Below are 23,351 nucleotides of genomic sequence, written 5' to 3' on the forward strand. Positions count from 1 at the left end.
AACAAACAAACAAAATTAAAAAATATAACAAAAAAACGAGGTATGTATTCAGTTTAACCCATCTGTCCTTTCAGTGGAAGGAGTTCTTTGTTTCAAGATGGAGCACAGAACAGAGTTGAAGGGAAGTGCCACGCCCTGGAGCGACAGCTCTCCGAGCCCCAGCATGACAGGAAACATCAGTGCAATCAAAATGAACATACGCACACTTAGAGGCAGCAGAGTCTTCACAGTCCTTTCTCGAACCTTGAGACACCGCACAAACAAACAAACAAACATTAAGGTGGGAAAACATCAAAGAACCCATTCTGAACCAAAGCCATCTAACACAGTAGAATGTTCTACTGAGGATCGAGTAGACACCGACATGGTCCATAAGAGGTATAATGCCTTTAAACAAGAAGCTCCAATTTCTTTAACAAGAAGATAAAGGCGGTCAATTAAAAACTCAGACAAGGAGAGCCTTAAGCCTCAGAGATGGCCATGAGATGCTGAGATAAAGACCCAAAGCTCTCAGATGAATAGTTGCATAAAGGACCATTGCATAATGGACCTACCCCATTAATGCTAATGAAGTCATGAAGCAAGCAGAGAGCTGGCAGAAGCACTAGCTGGTTCACAACAAAACAAACTCCAGCAGTGGCCCGAGAGCTAACAGAGGGTTTAGGATTAGAGATGGCTCAGGAAGCTCTATTCAGACAGCTCGAATCTTTTTGGGAGAGAAAATGTCCCTATGGAGAAACTGTTTCATTGCACTGATTTGAGAGTATAAATGCTGTTTTCTTAAAATGGTTAACACCACAATTTTGGTAGATGGGGTTTGACCAGGTATAACAATTTGGGTTGTATGTAAAGAAGCCTCAGTAACACCTCTGTAACCAAGTAATAGGTAACTGTTCCTTTCTTAGCCCTAACTGTGGTCATCTAGTCCTCCACAAAACCCCAGATGGGCATCTGTGAAAATGCCAGTGTCCATCTGTGTTTGCCTGCAATGAAAGTGAAAGAACAGGGTGAAGCCAGGCAGGACATGCTTTTAGATATAAAGGAAATCAATTGGCTATTCATTAGAGCAGAATTTAGAGAGTAACTGACTCATCTCTCTCTCTCTCTCTCTCTCTCTCTCTCTCTCTCTCTCTGTCTTTCCCTCTCTCTCTCTCTTTCCCTCTCTCTCTTTTTTGTATTTATTCCTCCAGGTATTTATCCTCTCAGTCATGAAATTTTACAACCCCAGACCATCACGAGAGTTATGAATAAGGCTCTACGGTTCAGTGAGCATGCTTACTCAGCTCTGAGTTTTCCTGCCTCTTATTCCTAACATGTGCAAAGTAAACTGATGGCAGATGTTCATCTCAGCACTGATGCACCTGAGGCCTGAGAGCTGGGAAATTGGAAGCCTTTTGCTAAAGCCTGACTTAGTGCTTAGCTGGAGACCAGCTCTGTTTACACTGGCTAGGGTAGGAAGATGGCTTAGGAGCAGAGCAGACCTAGATGGGTAATAATTCGGAATGTCTGTCCTCCTTCCTCATCCCTCCAGGGGCAGTTCCCGCTTTGCTCAGATGCAGTTGCTGTCATACGCCACAGAGGGGCGCCAGAGAGGCTGCTCGAGAAGCCACAGTTAAGAAGGCAACACTGTCCCTATGGCGGACTGATAAGGTGCATTTTAGAAGTTATTCAAAGGTGCAAATTCAACTCTGAATATTATGCTAATATATATAAGCTAAAATCACTAATTTAAAATTTCCAAAATAATTAGTTATTCTATCAAAATTCCACAAAAAACTCAAAATCCACAATTTATTTATTATTTAGTCCCAGAGTCACTTCTAGAGTCAGTCCAGAGATGTGTAAACCTAATTTTTTGCTGTAATCTCAATATTAAACCATTAGAAACATGATATGGAAGCTGATTAAACCAAGTTCTAGACTAAAATGCACTTTCAAATCATTTGATTTCATTGTCTTCATCACAATTATCAATGTGATCTGGTCTGTGATGTGGTGAGGTTTATGCTAATTTGAATTTTAAAAACTCTTTGCAGAGGCCTGACAAAAAATTTGAAAATGATACAAAAGACTTCCTCCTCCCACAGTGAGATACAAGGCTGAGTGTGCTCCTCTCGCAGCTTTTTAAAAGGGGCCAGCATGTTCTGATGTTTATTTGCAAAGTTCTCCATAAAGCTGAGAAATCTGTTCCCTCAGAGTCTTTATTCAGAGCCATACAGTAGAGACGGTGCCAGACAGTTTGGGCCAAGGTTTAGTGAAATGAAAGAGTGATGGAAAGCAAAGGGATAAAACACAGAAGAGAAAGGGAGAGAGAGAGGGAGAGAGAGAGAGGGAGAGAGAAAAGCATTTTTGGGCCTGGAGGCTCATGAAAAGTGGTTGTCATGGAAGCATGTTACCCACGACCCAGTTGAGTGCACCCACAGCTGACTGTTTCTGCGTTGCCACAGTTTCCACACACTTCCCACACATACGCTATCCCAGGGGTGTGTGTGTGTGTGTGTGTGTGTGTGTATGTGTGAGTGAGTGAGTGAGTGAGTGGAAAACAGCCAAGAGATAGAGAGAGAGAATCTGAGAGTGAGACAAAATGTATCCGAACTTTAACAATAATTATTTTTAAAAATCATCAGGGGTCAGGGCCTCATAAGCCAGTGTCTCCTGGTGCTGCTGCTCTGTCACGATGCCCTTTCCATTTCAGACAGTCAGTCACCCCACACAGTGAGCAGGGTCACTACCTCCCACTAGCTGTCTCCTTCACTACATACAGTTACACAGAGCCAGGTGACTTACTGCTGGGTTTTATTCATGAGCCAGTACCACCCAGAAAGGTTCGAATTAGTGATCTACCACCTAAAACTTTATGAGGTTAAAACCAGATTAAGTCTGTCCCTGTGCTAAAGTGGTATAAGGGATTGCTCCCTGAAGTTGCTAATCTGAAATTATGCTTAATTTCCAACCAGCAAATCTGACCTGTAAGGTTTTCATTTTGGTTATGCACTAATGTACTGACATTAGTACTAATGTAACTAATGTACTGACTGTGTACTAATATCACCAATGTACTCTAATGCTAATTAGTCAGCTCTCCTTTATATGGCTGACAATGCTGCATAAAAATCTTTATTCAAGTCTGTGACTATATAAAGGGGCACCGTCCATATTTCTTCCAAAGGCCATTCGTTTTTAGGAGTCATGAATATTAATTTATAGGGCAATTTTCCTTTAGGGATTAAATTGCTCTCAAGCAAAAAAACCACTGACACTCTGTCGATTACGGCTGTTTCTCGACCGATCTGCTCAAGCTGCTGGAATGGAGCCATCTAATTTTTTTCCTTATGGCTTGTGGATCTGTGATTTTCCATGAATGCCCTCTATGTACAGTGCACCATTAACTACAGAAAAAGCAAGAGACTGATCTCAGATCAGTCACATTAGGGCATATTCTTAAATATTCTAAACTGATCTCAAACTCATTCGAACTGTGCCTTGTGTGACTCATGAGAACTGACCATACTATTAGGAACCAGCAGACTTGATATTGATGACATCTGAACCTACTAAAATGATACCGACTAGTATCTTAATAGTGACCATATCATTATGTTTTCACTATTAATGTTTTTACTGGAAATAATGTTCTAGGCCAGGGGTCTTATATCAAATATGAATTCAGCCTGCAACTATCTGAGAACAAATCTGAAAGATGAGAGGCAATGCAGCTACAAACAGCTACTGCCATTCATGACAGCAATATAACTTGATAAGCAGTGGTAAATTTCAGTCATGCTCAGTTACTGCTGTGCAGACTGTATAAAAAAGGTTGCCCATGTTGGTTACCCATAATCCCCAGGCAGTGCCAAATGTGATCTCACATAAAGCCAGGTATTAAGTCCATGCATGGCTGAACAGCCAGTAGGAACAGTGCAACTTTGGAGGGATGCATCCAGAAATTTCAATGGAAAAGTTCAATGAAATCTATATACTCCCGGAACTGGCCCATGACAGAGCAGACAGAGGGAGCAAGGCAGTAACGTATTCAGAATACATTATATCTCTGCCTTGTGGGAATAGTTTTGTTGATAGGTTTTTCCAATGAGCTGAGAACAGGCATGCAGTTTGTTTATGAATGGCAGAGGTCAGTAACTGGCAAGAAGAGGCTGGCCTCAGATCATCTTGCAGTGAGGCAGGCCTGCTAAAAGACAGAGTGTGTTTAGTGGGACTTAGTGGCTATAATTAAGTGAAGAGCATTTAGTTGCCTCCTTCTCAGCATCATCATGCCATACAAATCAATGACCGATTTGGTGGCTTTGAGCTCTGGTACTTTGTGTGTGTGTGTGTGTGTGTGTGTGTGTGTGTAGCCCTTAGCTCTTTATCTTCCATTCTGTCTAGATCCATAAATGCAGCCAAACTCAAGCAACTGTGCAGGCCAGGTCTCTTTCTTCTGACCTTCACCCTTGCACGCACACACACACACACACACACACACACACACACACACACACACACACACACACACACACACACACACTCTCTCTCTCTCTCTCTCTCTCTCTCGCTCTCTCTCTGTCTGTCTGTCTCCTTACTTTTAAAAAATGACTATGCAACATATATGCCACACCTCCTAAACACTTTGCAAAACAGTCCTGCAGGGAGAAACATATAAATCAATTTATCCAGCCTTTTTTCCCCTTTTGCATCCATATCTACATCTGGCAGCACAACAGTGATTGAGCCTTAACAACCCAAATGGTTCAGTAGCAACAAGGCATTACACAAAGATCTGCTTCAAGATGAAGCCTCTTCAGACCGCTGCTGCTGTGAGTCATGGCAAGAAGACAAGCCTTCACAATATGTAAGAGAATCCAATGCCAGCCACTTTTATTATGCCCTAAAATGGCACCATCTTATTTTTCTTCAAAATATTTTCTTTCATTTTCCTATTATGTGTTTAAAAGCTATTCTGTTGCAAAACACTGTAGCAAAGACGACAAATTAAAGCTTGGACTGATTTAATACTAAGTAAACGTACGAATTCTACGAACTTTAATCGTTTAGACTATGCTGTTCGATTCTGCCTTTCTGCCTCTATCTTCATTTAAAGCGAAAAGACAAAACGAGAAGCATCTTTTAGTCTGAGAAGGTATTTAACGTGCTATGCTTGGTTAAACATGTGGACGTTGCTGCGGTTGCATAGTTATGCATGTGTAAAGGAGATTAGAAATAACGGCGGCAGGGTTGCACCTAGGTCGATAAAGCTAAAGCTAGGTACGTTATTATGCAAGGCAAATGTCCTTTCGTCGGTGCTTGAGCCCGAAGCATCTTGCGGTTTGTCCGGCACCAAGCTCGAGCGAACGCGGGCCTACTGAAGCTTTGCACAGAACGCCTGTTCAGCTGCGACGGGGAGGCGGCTGCCATTTTTAGCCCGGACCGATCTGCGCTCGGTTCTGTGTCTCCTCCACAAGCGCGAGGTGTGATCGCACGGGCGGCGTATGCCAGAGTGGAACTCTGCGCGAGGTCAGACTATAACAATTTTAACTTTCATCACCCACAGGATGGGCTGAGCGGCACGTGTCTTCGTTTTACGAGCTGTTTAAGACACAGGAGTGAGACGAATCACAGGGAAGGCGAGAAGGTGCAGAGATGTTGCCGTTGTTTCTGCAGTAGAGTGGGTGTGGCACGTGCGTCCATGGGGCTGAAAGGAAAGCGACAGGTTTCGCTCTGATGACACAGGCAGCGCGGGGCAGCGTCTCTTTCTCTCTCTTTGATGAAGAGGCGCTGAGAAGCAACAGAGAAGTGAGAATGGCAGATTGTGCATCAGTGAGCACGATGGACAAGATCCAGGAGTAGGGAGGTGATGGGCATCATACAGGAACTGGGCATGCTGTGCCAACCTGCCTGCTAGTCCTATTCATACCAACACACACACACACACTCAAACACACACACACACACACACACACACACACACACACACACTCACACACACACACACACACACACACACACACACTCACACTCACACACACACACACACACACACACACTCAAACACACACACACACACTCACACACACACACATACACACACACACACACACACACACACACACACACACACACACACACACACACACACACACACACACACACACACTCACACACACACACACACACACACACACTTCTAAACACACTCATGAGTTTACAGTGGCAGATGGAGGCTGTCAGTGTGCCCTGAGCGAGCTGTTCCAAATTTGAGGAGCTAGAAGCCTCCCTCTCTGTTGGTCTGTGTTTCTTCTTCTCTGTTGGTCTCTCTCTCTCTCTCTCTCTCTCTCTCTCTCTCTCTCTCTCTCTATCTATCTCTCTCTCTCTCTCCCTTGCTCTGTTGGTCTCTCTCTCTCTCTCTCTCTCTCTCTCTGTCTATCTCTTGTTCTCCCTCTCATTCTCTTCTTCCCTGTCTTTCTCTGAGTGAGTGATAACTCGCATGCTCCTGAATCCTACACACCTTCACACAGAGGACCTCAGAGAGCTCAAAAAAAGGGCAGAAAAAACAAGAGCACACTGCTGAGGAAAGCACACGTTATCCAGTGCAGTTCAGTCTGAGAGAAGGACAAATAGGCCAGCACATGAGAAGCATCTCAAAAGAACAAAGCGATAAATGGATGCCTAGTGTGTCGTACTGAAGTGAGAGGAGAAAAGAAGCATGAACAATAGGCTATCACATCTGCAACTTCGTCAGAATGAACATGAACAAGAATGAACAGTGAAGGGTTTTTTAAGTTTTTGTTCAACTTCATTTAGGCCATAGGAAGAAATCACCCTCACTTGGATTACTGAATTTTGTTTGAGATCACGTCTTCAAGGTGCATTCATCCATCAGACCTTGGGATTTCCATATAATTGCCACCACTGCCATGGTGACAATATACTGGTTCTTCAGATTGCAATACACTACAAAAATGGTTCAGGACACAAAAGCTAACTTTATGCTAAAAGAGGCCCATGCATTTAGGACCGCTAATGCCAACAGGATTCTTTTAAGAACGCTATGCGAGAGCATACTTGGCCAGTTAAGCCTGATTCTGATTCTGATTCTTTTCATAAAACTACATCGACTACGAATTCTCAAAATGGTTTCCCTCTAATTCTAAGTAATAAATCAATGCTCACCACACCAAAGCTTAATACGGGGCGGACCTGTGTGAGTGTGTCCTGGAGAACACGTGACTGCCAACACAGATGTTCTCCTTTTTGTTGATCAGTGTAGGAAACCCATGAAAATACGAGCAGGGCAAAAATAAATCAGGAGAACGGCTGTGTTGAATGGCAGCCAGATGACAGTGCAGCACCTCTTGTCACTGCCTGAGGACTCCTGATGCAGCGAGCCAATGTCACATTCTTTTTAATAAGATTTTGTTTTCTGCATTTATTAAAAATGTTTCTCCCCACAGCGCTACAGTAACCTTTTTCATAGATTTTTTAGATTGACTATAAGCGTTATTTCCAAAATCAAATTGAATCGTTCCTTGTAAAGCGAATTACACTTGGATCAAATCACCTACAACTGAACTGTAACTGGAAGCACTGAGCTCTGTCAGCTCAATACATGCCCATCTGGACTGAGTACAAGTCACTTCACACAACAGGCTTCCTTTCTGAGACCTCAAATGAGCAGCCTATGGACAACTAAAGTCATGGTTTGGATATGGCCACCGAGTCAGGCTCCTCTGGAGTCAGGAACCTTCCAGAATTTACCCAGCTACTGCTCCTGCTCTGTCCCTCCGTCGCTCCCCTCCTCCTGCTCCGCAGTGTCTTTTCACTACTCCTCCACTCCATCCTACCAGGCTCGCTTGATCACAGCAGAGAGGAAACAGGCATGGAGTATTTTACAGGGCAATGCTCCCGCCCTCCTGCACCATCACCTCCCTCACTCTACCTCCCCTCCGTCACAGCGATGATGTAATCCCTCTCATCTCAGGACCTACTCGAGCACAGAGGTGGCCGTGAATGACTGAATGGGAGTTACGTAAGGGAAGGGAGGCCGTGTCCCACTTCCCGCCCCCTCCCACACCTCTTTCCCCCTGAGGAGGGGAGGAAGGGGGGGGGAGGGAAGGGAACAAAGGTGGGATAACTTAAGGCTTCCCCTGAAGACAAGAAACAACACCTTTTTCAATAATATCAACAATACAAAGCGAAGGAGTCGAGAAGTGGTGGTGGAGAGGGATGCAGTTAAGAGGGAGAGAGACAGAGAGAGAGAAAGAAAGACCAACATGAGCAAGCCATTCCCACTTTCTCATCCTCACGCTCCCACACCATAGGCTGACTGGGTGTGATCATGAGCCACTCATATGTGTCCACGCACCCACACAAGGCTAACAGTTAGTAAGCGATCTTCTTAAATGTGATGTGACCTCACCGCGAATGCTGTAGGTGGTAAAATATTATATCTTCTATGTATACAAATGTATGAGGGCAGTCCAATGGGAAGGCATGTCAGATTGACAAGCAATCCTAAAACTGTGATTATGCATTTCCTGCAGAACTGTCATCCATTTTAAGATGACTGATTTACCAACCTCAGAATATATCATCAATCATGCAAAACTGTTGTGTCCTGATTGCATTGCTCAACTGACAGCCGATCTGATAATCCATCCAAATTCTTTTCAAGATTCTCATCTAAATCGTGATAGCGTCAAGTCTGATCCCAGATTAGCCTAAATGCCTGATTCAAATAATTGTTGACCTGAGTAAACAAAATAAGTAAGAACATGGCACAGTTCATCCTAAACAACATCCTAAACACTTGTTTACTGCAAGTGGACCCTGCATTTGTAAATACACCAAATCTGTATGCAGAAACTATTCTTTTCTCCATTAGCTAACTACAACCACTTACAAAACCCGTTGGCTTTCTCTTAAAGATTATTACAATATTACCATGCAGGTATAATTTGCCGCATAGCAGGAGCCATCTAATATTCATAAGACAGAAAGAGTAACGTCTTAAGAAAACACCAGAGTCAAGGAATCATTGCTTTTCACATTACCCATTAGCTGACTGGTGAAGCTACTTTACGATAAAGTAAAACCTCACTGTTTGAGTTCACTGAAATATTTTTAAAATGTCCATAAACTTTGAGAATGTTGTATTTTTTAATGGATGAAGTAAGGACAACTCAGATGCCTCAGTGAGATTATTTTCTACACTGACATAATTCTTTCAGGATTGGGGGTAGGCCACTCTGTTCATCTGTCCATATGCTATGCCCAGCAGAATTGTTCACGGTGGATGTCTCATATCTGTTTTTCTGCACAAATGCTTTGAATGAGTATCTTAAACTAGAATATTACATTCTTAACCAAACTGCAAAGTGGAATTAACAGAGACTGGAGTTACGAGGGGGCGGAGATATGCCTGTCCTCTTGAGAATATGTGGTTGTGAAGGCTTGCAGCACATCGTCTGAAGAAATGTCTCATAATAATAATAACTTTAATTCAATTTAATCCCGATCTGACTTGAACTCATAAATATTGTCAATCCCAAATGCATTTAATTTACACCCACGCCCACAAAGCCTCCTCCTACGCACCCTCACACAAACACAGACACGCACGCGCGCGCGCGCGCGCACACACACACACACACACACACACACACACACACACACACACACGCGCGCGCATAAAGAAGAGCATATTTCATTTTATTAGATTTCGAAATTCTGGATGTCATACTAAGTACCAGTCTTGATATTTTGTGTATTCAATTTATTATGATTGATCATTTATTCTTTGCATAACAATTAAACTACATTTCATCCAACGACAATATCCACAACTTGACGCCAAAATATTCATAGCGATTCATTTGGTCATTGTTATTACTAATATTTTATGAAAGAGAAACATCGAATAGCCTACGCACGTATTCACACCGAATCCAGCCGGAGCCTTCCCGACAATGGAAAGATGACAGCAAGAGCATTTATCAGTTGCTTCCAACAACAACAAAAAAGATTCAACAATGTACACACCTCCAGGAAAATGCGACACTACAGCCTACGCTTCAATGACAACAATGCCATCGACCACGCGACACAAACGCTCAAAACATCTCTTAACACGGATCCATCTGATTAATGTAGCTCACGTCGAAACGATTAAATTGTACCAAATATTACAACCTTGATAAAATCAGCAAGAGTCTCTGTGTGCACCATTTTGACATTAAAATCAACTATTGCAGCGTGGACACGCTATTTCAAGGATGAAGAAAAAAATCATACCAAATGAAGGAGCGTTTTAATACAATTTTTCGTTTAACTAAACGGCAATGCAGTGGCATTTTGGCCATACATATATTAATACACAGAGGAACGTCGAATCCTCAATCGGCAATGCACTGAGTCGCAGTGAAAGGTTTTTGTGAGGCGAGAATCGAAACAGTACGCGAAACCCCTCTGTGACCAGCAAAGACAGAGACTGGAACCCAGCTGCAGTTTTAAAAAGTCGTGCTGTACCTTTGCTTTCTTCCCTTTCATCTTGATTCTCTTCGGCCGACGACTCCATGGCTGGCTTCATCCCATCCATTTAGAATTCTTTACCAAGAATAGTTTCTCCCGCGCAGTGGAGATTTGCTCTCGCTCGCTCTCTCGCTCTCTCTCTCGCTCTCTCTCTCTCTCTCTCTCTCTCTCTCTCTCTCTCTCTCTCTCTCTCTCTCTCTCTCTCTCTCTCTCTCTCTCTCTCTCTCTCGTGCGCGCGCGCTCGCACTCTTGAGTATGTCTATTACACTACTCGCTGGAAGATAAAACGCGTTGTCGGATCGGATTTTCCTTGTTTTAGAGCCATGGTTACTAATAATCTAGTTAGTCTAGCCTTAAATGTGTACTTGCTATTGGGTTATTGTGTAGTTGCAAAGTAATACTGACTTACACTGCTGGCTATCAACATAATAGTCTGTCTGTCTGTCTATCTGTGTCTGAAAGAACAGACAACACACACACACACACACACACACACACACACACACACACACACACACACACACACACACTTGATGTTAGGGCATATACAAATTGAACTGAAAAGAAAACTAGTTATCCAGTATCAAAAAACCTTTCAAGAAAACTCTTGTTAACAAGAGAAGGTCTGGAAAAATGTAAGCATTTATAATAACCAAACATCCTTATTGATGCATTTAACTTGTGAAACTAGGACACCACTTCTCTCCACACAAGTCTGCGCACCTCTGTGCCCTAATAATAGACCGCACACTCAGACAAAAAGATACCATCTACCTTGAATCCTCATAAATAATAATAAGTCTGATACACATGGCCGTATGCTGCCATACACGGGTACGCTCCTGAGCACAACTGTCCGGGAGAAACAAATGCTTAAATCCCTTTTACATCATCCTTACCATTTAAGGCACCTTATAAACTCCGAGAGTATGTGAGCACATGTTTCATGAGGCCAGTCAAGCTAGACAGGAGACAGTGATTCTGTGGTACAAAATGCTGGCCTGAATCAATCCCTCACCACTAGACTGTAACTCGGAGTGTTCACAGATCTGCAATACATTGCTGCTTCATTATGGGATCATGTGCATGAAGTAAAAAAATTAGGAAAGTACATTCGATTTAAGCCTTTTTAAAAACCCAGTAATAAATCTTCTACTACATATACTACATACATTTACACAAACAAATATGTACACAATTCATATTTCATATGCATAAAACTGTGTTGTTCACAATAACAGCTGTAAGTGTAACACAGAGAGTCATAAACAACTGTTGCTATAAATTACTGGGTTAAAATAAGTTGAAATATCTGTGCTATATGTAATTATCTTGATTTATACATCAACTTACAAATTAACATGGACCTTTGTTGTCTATAATGTAACATAATATTTATAGAATGTAAAAAGTTGATTTGTTTTAATTGCTGCATTTTACAACTAGTTTTGCAAGGAGATGTTTGCATGATGCACTGCATGTGTCACGGTTGGTCAGCTGGCTAGCAGGAGGGACACGCCCACTCCTTCTAGGGATCACACCCCTTACCTGCCCTACTCACAATCGCCGGAGTACTAATCTAATTCACCTGTTCGTTAATCATGATCTGCTTATTTAAACCCACAGATCCCAAGAAATGGGGCTGCACATTAGCTGACCCAAGACGCCTGTCTCGTCTGATAACTGCACTCGCTCATAGAGAACGGCTGTTTGAGTTTTGTTTAGTGTTTCCATCACTAAATACCAATGGATAATAAAGAGCACTTTGTTCTGTGCTGCAAATGTCACAGAATGTGCAGCCACCTGGAAGCAAGTGGAGTAGCCCTGACTGGGCTCAACTGCTGGCTGCCCAGATGGTAAAAATGGAGCAGCAGAAGCAGGAGATGGGGAGATATGCTCGCTTGTCCTGAACCTTGGGCAGGTTGTTAATTGCCTGGCTATAGGTCCGGAGCAACGAGCAACTCCTCCTGTTACCCCACCTGTACCGGAGAGGGTAAAATGCCTCATTGCTACCTCCGAGATGTATGGCGGAGACCCAGAAGGATTTGGGGGCTTTGTTGTACAGTATGAGCTTTTTTTTGGATATCAACCCTGACTGTCTGACCACGCCAAGGTCGCTTTTGTAATCTCTCGGCTCATGGGGAAAGCCCTACCTGGGGGGCCGCTCTCATTACCAATGCTTCCCTGCTTATGAACAATTATACTGGTTTTATTCATTCACATCAGGGGAGTCTTTGTGGGCACTCCTTGCTACACCTGAGGCAAGGAATCTGAACCGCAGCAGATTACGCCATGGAATTCCGGACGCTAGCTGCGGGAGCTTGTTGGAATGAGTCCGCCTTGGTAGACGTGTTCATCAATGGACTAAGGGCGGATCTACAGGTGGAACTGGCATGTAAACAGGAGCCTACCTCACTGAATGACGTGGTCCATCTGGTTATCACTTATGACCGTCTCCTACAGGAGCGACACCCACAGGGCAATTCCCACGGGCGTGACAACAGCAAGAGACTGCACCAGTGGTGGGGCAAGCGGAAACTCTGGTGGAGCCCATGCAACTAGGTGTGGTCAGGGTAAAAGGCCAGCCGGGGAACCAAGGAAAGTGGTGCAATTCGGTGAGTCGTTCTCGGACCCTTTTTATGTTGAAGTTGAAGTGGTACATCTGAGTCGTCGACTCTCCACATTGGCAATGTCTACGTCAGCCTATGAGGGCAAATGCTTATTCCACCAGACGGTGTCTCTGCAGTCCATGTCCATCAAGAGTCCCGAAGCCGAAAACGACCTCACCGTGCCCCAGTAATACAGTGACCTGGCACAGGTATTTAGCCCAACAAGAGCCACACAGCTGCCTCCACATCGGGAATGGGACTGCGCCATCTTGCTGAAGGAGGGCGCAGTTCCTCCCCGATGTAGGGTTTACCCTCTCTCAAGAGGAGGAATGAGCGATGGGGCAATACATCAAGGAGGCCCTCCAGCAAGGTTTAATCCAACCCTCCATCTCCCCGGCATCCGCAAGTGTCTTCTTTGTTAAGAAGAAGGATGGAGGGTTGAGGCCTTGTGTGGACTATCGGGGACTCAATGAACGGTTGGTGCAATATCCGTACCCCCTCCCCCTTGTCCCTACACTGCTCGAGTAATTAAGGGGACGCCGTATATTCACAAAGTTGGACCTCCGCAGTGCGTACAACCTCATCCAGATCAAGGAGGACAATGAGTGGAAAACCACCTTCAGCCCAGCCTTGGGACATTATGAATACTTGGTGCTTCTGTATGGTCTAGCCACTGCACCTTCTGTCTTCCAGGCCTATATCAATGAGGTCCTATGGGAATACTTGGGTTTATCTGTTGTTGCATATATAGATGACATCCTGGTCTATTCCTCCTCCCGGGACCAATATGTATGTGAAGTACGGGCTGTCCTCCGCACCCTCCTGCAGAACTATTTCTATTGCAAACTGGAGAAATGCAAGTTCCATCAGAAAGAGGTGAGGTTCCTAGGGTATATCATCCACGAGGGCAGCGTACACATGCAACTGTGCAAGGTAGAAGCAGTAAGGGGCTGGCCTAGACTGCAAATTTGCAGGGAGCTACAGCGCTTCCTGGGATTTGCTAACTTTTATCATTGTTTTATTAAATGCTTTAGTATGGTGGCTAGACCTCTTACAGTCCTACTCCGTGGAACAGCCAAGAAGCTAAGATGGGGACCCGAGGTGGAGAGGTCCTTCTTGGAGCTGAAAGAAGCCTTTTCTACCACCCTGGTACTGCAGCAGCTTGAGCCGGAAAAACCTTTCGTTTTGGAGGTAGACACGTCGGACATAGAGGTAGGCGTGATACTATCCCAACACAAGGGCAAAGCAGGGCAACTAAAACCAATTGCCTATTTCTCAAAAAAACTAAGCCCTGCGGAGAGGAACTATGGCGTGGGAGACCACATGTGAACTCCTCGCCATGAAACAAGGAATGGAGCCACTGGTTAGAGGGAGCACAACACCCCTTTTTGGTCATCACTGAGCACAAAAACTTGGAATACCTCCAAACCGCGAGGAGGCTCAATTCCAGGCAAGCCCAGTGGTCGCTTTTTTTCACTAGGTTTAACTTCCATGTTAGGAGAGAGCAGCTCTTTCGGACCAGCTCTTCCGCCACGTCTTTCAGCAATTCGGGCTACCAGAGGACATCATCTCGGACCAGGGCCCACAATTCACCTCCAGAGTGTGGCGTGAACTGTTGGGTAAGATGAACATCACGGTCAGCCTGACATCTGGTTACAACCCCCAGGCCAACGGGCAGGTCGAAAAGGTAAACCAGGAACTAGGCAAGTTTCTCAGGCTGTACTGCCAGATGCACCCTGAGATTTGGAGCACCTACCTCCCCTGGGCGGAATATGCCCAGAATTCACTGTGGCATGCAGCGACAAGTTTAACTAGGGTTCCAGCTCCCGCTATATCCATGGAATCCCCCCACGTCTGACCAGCCGGGGGTGGAGACGTGGTGTCGGCGCAGCGAGCAGGTGTGGGAGGAGGTCCACCAGAAACTGCGCAGAGCCATAGCCGACTACAAGTGGATAGGAGGCGTGGGGATATCCCCATCTACGAACCTGGACAAAGGGTGTGGGTATCGATGAAGGATGGACGTGCAGGCTCCACGGGGAAACTAGCTGTGAGATACGAGGGTCCATACACCATCTCGGAGCGGATTAATGAGGTCACCTACTACGTTGGCTTGCCCAGGCACAGGACTTCCATGTGTCGGCCCTGAAGCCGGTTGTGGAGGGTCCCCTCGCAGAAGGGGAGAGCTCCTCGAGTGCTCTGCCTCTTCCCTTGGAGATAGAGGGAGGTCCTGCATACACGGTAAGGGCCCTTGCCGTGGCTTGCAGGTCCAGTATCTCATGGACTGGGAATGGTATGGACCTGAGGAGCGCTGCTGGATACTGGCCTCCCAAGTGTTGGACCACAACCGCACCGCCTCCTTTCATTGGGAACATGCTCAGAAGCCTGTCCCTCAGCGGCTGGGTCGGCCACACACCAGGAGGTTGGCGGGGTCTTAGAACCCCACCCCCCAATCACGGTTGGTCAGCTGGCTAGCAGGAGGGACACGCCCACTCCTGCTATGGATCACACCCCTTACCTGCCCCACTCACAATCGCCAGAGTACTAATTGAATTCACCTGGTCGTTAATCATGATATGCTTATTTAAACCCACAGATCCCAAGAGACGGGGCTGCACATTAGTGGACCTAAGACGCCAGTCTCATCTGATAACTGCACTCGCTCATAGAGAACGACTGTTTGAGTGTTTAGTGTTTTCATCGCTAAATACCGATGGATAATAAAGAGCACTTTGTTGCAACCCCGCCTCTCGCTTCTTCCATGCCGCAAACGTCACAGCATGATGGCCTGTATTAACTCTTTTTCCATGTTGGTGTTTTTCTGCTGGAATAGTGGACTATTTTTGCAGCCTAAAAAGCATTCTCTAATGAAATGAAACAGTCAGAGAGATTTTTTTAATTTAAAAATTATATTTTAAATACAGAGTAGACTTTTTTCTCACAATGTGGGTTTTAGATACAGTGTGGATGTACAAATGATATATCCCAAATACATTGCTTCATTCTGTTTGGGATGTTTGTACCATTATATGAGCACAACCAACCAGATTTCAGGATGTGAAAGAGGGGTGGGACTAATGATATGAGACAAGGGGCAGGACTGTTGGTATGAGGCCAGTGTGTTAGAACTGATTTGATGAGGTGGGGCTCATATGTGTTCGTGGTTGAGTTGTACTATGTTCTGTGTGTTTGTGTGTGTGTGTGTGTGTGTGTGTTGCTACTAGTCAAACAAGGTCTTAAGCTGCAGCTGTGACCCACAAATTTAGAGTGTCATTCCAGTAGCAGCAAAGACATCATTTGGATGCTACCCATCACATATTGTCCAAAGCACATGTATAATATGGTTAACATTAGTTCCCCCAGTGGAAGAACCACAGCACTTCTAATGCAAACTGGCATCAGTGGAAAGGGGTACAGACAATTAGGGGATTTCCATCTACCACCCCATGGATCTTTTACACAAGCCATCTCTTTTCACCACACCCCATGCCCTCAAATCCTTCCCTTGAAAAACAGTTACTTATTCCATTGCTTTGTGACTCAACCCGAGCTCTAGTGTTTTATAAGCTATCACAGACAATAGGTCAGGCTGCTGTAGACATAGGCTGCAAGTCATTACTGAGACCATTACTGAGACAGATAGAGCCATTGAAAACAGAACATGTCGCAACATCCTCATAATGCGCAGGAAAAATGGCCGACAATAAAAGTGCCTAATTGTGTAATTGTCGTGACTAGAGTCTATGGGCCCCTGGGGCTTTTTGCTCATTAAAAAACAACAGAATCATTAGTTGGTAAATCAACTGACAATCAGTTATTGGACTTTACATTGAGCTGATGTTGCCCTGTTAAAATATCAAAAAAATAGCAACAAATGCAGTGCCCTGTTAAAATTGTATATGAACACTGGCTTGTCTAGCCATTCTTTATATGATAGGGATACGCAAAGTTACGACTAATTTATGACTAAATAATTTATTACCAAATTAATCCTGATGTAAATTGCATATCTATTACTTCATGTCCTGTCAGGCGACTAGGGATTTAGGACTCTTTCAGTAAATAAAAAAGTATAGAATTGCAATGTCCAGATCGATCATCTGTTGTGTCTAATTTATGACACTCTATGTTTTGGGAACACATTTATAAACAATACCAATGCTACTCATGAAGAGAAAACACAAGAAAGGGTCTTGGATAATACTTTAGTATCATGTGCTATTTATAGGTACCTTGTGAATTGTTTATGATGCCTTATGTAGCTCACTTTAAAAATGCAGGTCTGTAAAAAAAAAAAAAAAAAAAAACATCTAGAGAAATCACAAAAGGCAGCAACAAATCACTTCTAAAATGAAAATACTCAGACAAATTATAATTATAATGTATAATATTATTGCATTAATTATATTGCACATGCTGTATTTTTTAATAAATATATGTCAACAATCTAAATATATTGTCCAAAGCCCTGGGCATTTATTGAAAAAGCAAATGTGCAGATTTCAGCAATTATTTAAAGCACACATACTGATAGCTGTGTTTGGATAATGCGAACCAGACAGACACAATGGACACATCTTCTCCCAGTAACAAGGCCATTACGCCTCTTTCATGCACTCTAGACAGATTTAATGTGGAAAGTAAACAGGAAACAGGATACAGCAAGGTCTCTCTTTGAAGTCTCTATAAACAATGACAAGAATGCTATTAAAGCTCACAGTCAGCGCAGAGTGCTGGCCCATATAAAGGGCCAATCAGCAACCTCGCTGGGTACTGCAAGAATATTTGAATAACAATGTGACAGTACTGTTATGCTAATGATATTAAAGCTACAACAACACTCTAAAACATTTTTTCACTAAGGCTAGGGACACAGTGACACAACTACTGGTCATCAAACAGCATCAAACTGTGGGCTGCATCGGTGACTGTCGCCCTTACTCAGTGTAGTATGTTCCTCACTGTTGGCTCTAGTTGTTCCTCGTGTTTTGGCCAACTGTGCATTTTGAATCAGCATTGGTGGTTAGCTGTGAGGGAGCTTTCTGATTAGTTGTTCATTCTAAGTGAGATAATAGACATAAATTGCATAAGGTTTTTTCTTGCATTGTGACTTGATCTACTGAGATAATGCGCTGGGCTAACATTATATTTTGCTACACCGTGTTACAAATTCTGCCCATCCCACTAGGTTTGCCAGACCCAGATTCTCCCACTCCAGGGAGACTCCCAGACCAAGCAGATCACTTTCTCCTGAGTACTAATGTGCGACACCTGTTTCTTCCCATTAATCACTCTCTGTGCTCGTATATAGACTCCCTCCTCCATTACTTCTTTTGTGAAGTATTGCCATCTCAGTATGCATACCAAGCATATTCTTCTCTTGTTGACTTTCCTCGCTACCTCTGTTTCTTCCCCAGACTACGCATCGCTTCTAGCCCTTCGCTACCTTCTGACTCAGCCAACCGGTTCTGACCCTGGATTTGCCTGACTATTCTCTGCCTAGCGATCTCCCTTTCACTAACATCAGCCCTGCGTTATTCTCTAAGAAATATTCCTACAATACCTTATCGAATTGTGAAACTAATACAGACTTCCACACTTGGGTCTAATGTACTCTGTTGTCCTAGCGATCATCACACAAGGAAAGTTATTTTGTTATGCTAACTCTCTAGAGAAACAGGTGGAACATTTATCACTACTTTGACATACCATATGCAATTTTATGGAAGGAAGGAGCTCAAGAAGAGGAGGGAGTCACTCAGAACTCAGTATACTATTTATAAAAAGCCTGCACCCTCGGGAAGCAGCAGTTTCATTTTGCTTTATTTCTTTTTGCATTATTTTCTTTTTGCACAGAGTTCATTCATCATGAACTCTGTCTGATGTATTTGGCTGTAAATACACACAGGTGACGAGGGCGATGGTGTGCTGACTGGAAGGTGATCATCACTCGCTTGCAGCTGGATTAATTCTGTGTCAGTTTGATGAGAGCCTAGGCCTAGACTGTGACAGGTACAGTGCTGCCTAAGTAGCTTGTAATGCTACTCTAAGAGGAATAATGAGTAGAAAGGGGAAGAGACCTAATAGTGAGAACTGATGAGAATGACATGCCAATATGAACAGCACTGTTGTTGTCAAGCAATCCTTCTTAAAATATAATGACAGGTTCGCATCTGGAGCTGTAAATCTGACATAAGCTCAATTCGTAAATGGCCAACTAATAAGGATAACCAAGAACCACCTACTACCACAATAGGGGGAGACACTTAAGCTTCAGACATAAGCCCTACTGAGGCAACTCGTCCAAAATGTTGTTTCTCTAACCATGGTCCCTTTATCTCACCTGTGACCCAAACTGAGCAGGGGTCAGTATCACAAAACCATGGTCAAAAATAACAATTTGGCAGTGAAAGTGTGTATTTTATTCAATCTCTATAATTGTGACAGTGTACTTAAAGTAATCCCCCAAGGCCTCACGTACCACACATTTCTGTATCTTCCCTAATTTAACACACCTGATTCAACACACCAGCTAATTATCAAACTGATAGTGAGCAGAGAAAACAAAAATTTGTAAAACTTGTGTTTCCCAGGGGAGGATAAAAAGCTTTATCTTTATCCTTTATGGATTTTGACCTAGATTATGAAGTCAACATCTTATTCAGCGCTTCCTCTATTGTGCAATTCTGGGTTATGTTGTCACAGGAACATTACAATAGATAGGTCATGCTAGGAATTCATGGAGACCACTGTGTCTACATGTTGAGACACTGCTGAATTGTAAACATGGTTTTGGTTAAATTTGGCCTTTATGTGATGGAATTTCTATGGTTCTATCTGGTAGCATCTGTGCATCGAATGTATGCTTGGGTGCACCCAGTGTGTGTTTATTTGTGCAGGTGTTGTATTTGTGAACAAATGTGTAAAATGAGGAATAAATGTATCCAGTTGTATTACCAATATAACAATTCCTTAGTTCTCACAACTAAACACTTTCCACTGAAAACCCCCCAAATCTCACACAGATACATAAACACACAAAACCCAGTGATACGTCCACTGACAAATGATTGTAATTCTGATACTTTTAACACACTAGGTTTAGTCTTCAAAACAACAAACAAACAAAAAACAACCCACTTGAGGCTCCACAGGCCTCTGCCCTCTTATGTAACCCCGCCCCCCCACCCCAGCCTATCCTCAGCTGTCAGTCACCTCATCACCATAGAGATGCCTCAACATAAACTCCTATAGGACCAATGCACATTGCTATGGGACTTAGGTAATTCAAGTAAATAAAGCCATTATCAGTGCACGTGTAATTTGGCGGAGGTAAGACTCTAGGACTCTAGACTCTAAGACTCTCGCTAATGTGGTGCCGAAATGAATCACATATCAGTCGCACAAAATCACAAGATGGTACTGTATGTTTACTGAATGGGGACGTATTCACTGATTTGGAGCTATTGAGCTTTAATGTAGAGTGCTTCATGGCTACAGATGGATGAAAGCTTAGTAGTTAAGTGAGGGTTTGGTCATGAGTAACTACAAGACTGCTTTTCCTTCACAGTTTTGGCACGATGCATTTTCCTTTTCTTTCACTTGTATGCACATACACACACACACACACACACACACACACACACACACACACACACACACACCACACACACACACACACACACACACATCTGCTTCTGGATCCCCAGACGCTTTTGTTTTTGTTTAGTAAGCCACATCACTTGTAGTTTACTAAGGGGGGGGGGGGGGTGTCCTGGACGTGAACATGGTGTGACAAACACACAAAGACAGAATGGAGATGGCCAGAGGGGGGTGAACTGGAACATGGGCAATAGGCCAGGGGACCAAACCACCCCAGTCCCCATACACTCCAAACTCAGATCACACAGGCACCATTTTGTGCCATAATGAGCCCTGCCCCTATTCTGGAAGAAGACTTTTATTTGTCTATATGAACAACATTTGAACAATTTTCTGTGTGAACCACACTGTACCAATTCATAAGACATGAAGAAAAACATAAAGAGTAAAAGAACCCATGACTCTCTGATTGCCTCTCTAAATTATCTTTTTGGTCTTGTTTAAAATCCTCATGCTAGTCCATAATCTTTTTATCCCACATTTGTTAGGGCAGAGTCTCATTTTGACTTCAAGTCAACGCAAGGCAAGTTCCATAGCACATTTCATACAGGCAATTCAAGGTGTTTCATAAAGAGGAATGCGTGTAAACTCCCAAACATTCTACAAGGAAGGGGATTGGTTCAAGACATCATCAGCAATGCACCATCCCGCACTGTCTGCATTCAAAACATACTTTTTTGCTACACCCTTTTCCCAACATGTTAATATATGCCATGTGCTGCTGCTAAGGAGGAAAGAGTACGCAAGAAAACAAATAGATTAAACAGATCAGCCTCAGGCTTGCAACTAGTTGTTCGGTAATTATAGCATCACACCAGATACTGAGAAAGAAGGACTTCATTACACAAATAAACCATCTTTTAAAATGCTCTGTCATAACAAAATGTGCATTAATATCTAAATTCTGAAGTTAGCTATCATCAGTTGCTTTTAATTAAAAGTATAGGAAAATAGAAGAAAAGATTGTATTTCTGTATATTATTTTCCTCTATTTTCCTGTACTTTTCCTACCTATATTTCCTATCTATATTTCCCTATGGAGTGCCTGAATGTAGGTGTGTTATAGTAATATTATAGTAATTCTACAGTTTTAGTATTACTAATGGTTGTATAATGCTAGCTGCTCTAGACTATTTTATACTGATTTTTGTTTCACAGACAGAAAAGTATTATTCTTGGAACAAATTAAAGCAAGACCTCAATGTAAAAGACCTCAGTGGTCTACTAAGTTTCTCAATCTAAACTCTTAACTTTGACTGACTTTTTGTCTGATGTTGTTTCTAATAAAGAATTTGAGAGAAACATCTGTGATAAAGTTAATACTTAAATGAGATGTAGGTGAGATTCACCTTTGTCTCCTGAGCCATCAAAGTTCAACCATTGATCCATACAGTTATCCAATGTGTGAGACAACTCAACTGATGAAGTGCCACCAAAATCTTATTACATTAATATTTTAGCCAAAGCTTGTGGTCTTTTTACTGACCCTGAAGGTGTTTTGAGTCCTTGGGTTCTTTAGATTTGCACTGCAGAATGCTGCTAACAATCTCATTCACCACCAGTTAGCATGACTTGATGCAAAAGAAAACTTAGAAATACCAATTTTAATATTTCTTCAAACTATTCTTGTAGACATTATGAGAGAGTTCAGGAACTGTTCTCACAATGAGATAAAAATGCATTTCTGATCTACATGACTATCAATAGTTGACACCCTCCAAATTCACAGTGTTCTATGACCATTCAAAATGCCACTTGGACAGCTTTAGCATCAACATAATAAGTAAATGGACAGATTAAAATAAATAAATAAATAAATAAATAAATAAATTGTGCCATCATAATTCCATCGTGATCTGCATGATGGTCATTTAGCCATCATAGTTTGATAGTATTTTAATGTGATGTTATCACAAAAGCATTTTGGAACTGTACTAAAGCTTCCAAAATAATATGAAATGTAGAGTTAAAGCACCCAGCAACATCAACAGCCCTGCACAAAAATGACTGGAAATTGTGCCAGTATTAGTGACTATAATTTTTTGGAACCCTCTAGTGGTTGCCTATATGTTCACTAGGTCTGGAAAATTGTTGCATATACCTCTTGTTTTATAGCACCAAAAGTGTTAAATGTTGCACAGATCCTGTGAGAATAGCAGGAGTATTTTGTCAGAACTTACAGGATAACGGTCGCAGACGCGACTGGTGGAGCAACATTCTTTCCAGCTATCGTGATTCCGTCTGCGTTTAATGGTAGGGAGTAGGGCGAGGTGAGGTGCTGTGTGGAGATTAGCTGGGGGCGGGTGGGCAGGTTGTTGCTAGGCAACAGACGCTGCAAAGAGGCTAAATAGAGAGTCACAAGATTCTCACTGCTGTTAGAGCAAGTTGCTGAGGCTTAGGCATTGTCAGTGTCCACCATCTGTGTTTAAATGCTGGTTCAGGAACAGCTTCAGCTCTCTGAGTCCAGGTCCTAACCAGAATAAGAAACCTGATCTAGGATCAGCGAGAAAGGACTAGCTCTTCACCATCAGTCATCTCTGTTCTTTTCATTTCCTTTGT

At 43.1% G+C, this 23,351-nt stretch overlaps 1 protein-coding gene across 3 annotated transcripts in view; it reads right to left on the reverse strand.

Moving 5' to 3' along the window:
• Positions 1-23,351, reverse strand: part of gpm6ba (glycoprotein M6Ba) — a 33,204-nt gene that overhangs the window by 8,218 nt on the left and 1,635 nt on the right. The window contains exon 1 of one of the 3 annotated variants that reach the window (XM_035534663.1): positions 10,522-10,663. The exons of 1 other annotated variant lie outside the window; for it this stretch is intronic. In XM_035534663.1, coding sequence (XP_035390556.1) covers positions 10,522-10,591 — 70 coding nt within the window. In that variant the 5' untranslated portion in view covers positions 10,592-10,663. Of the gene's footprint in view, positions 1-10,521; positions 10,664-23,351 lie in introns of those variants that run through there. One more of the 3 variants, XM_035534665.1, reaches the window with a different exon arrangement.

This window comes from Electrophorus electricus, chromosome 16, assembly GCF_013358815.1.
Source record: "Electrophorus electricus isolate fEleEle1 chromosome 16, fEleEle1.pri, whole genome shotgun sequence".
In the NCBI taxonomy this organism is placed as follows: Eukaryota; Metazoa; Chordata; class Actinopteri; order Gymnotiformes; family Gymnotidae; genus Electrophorus; species Electrophorus electricus.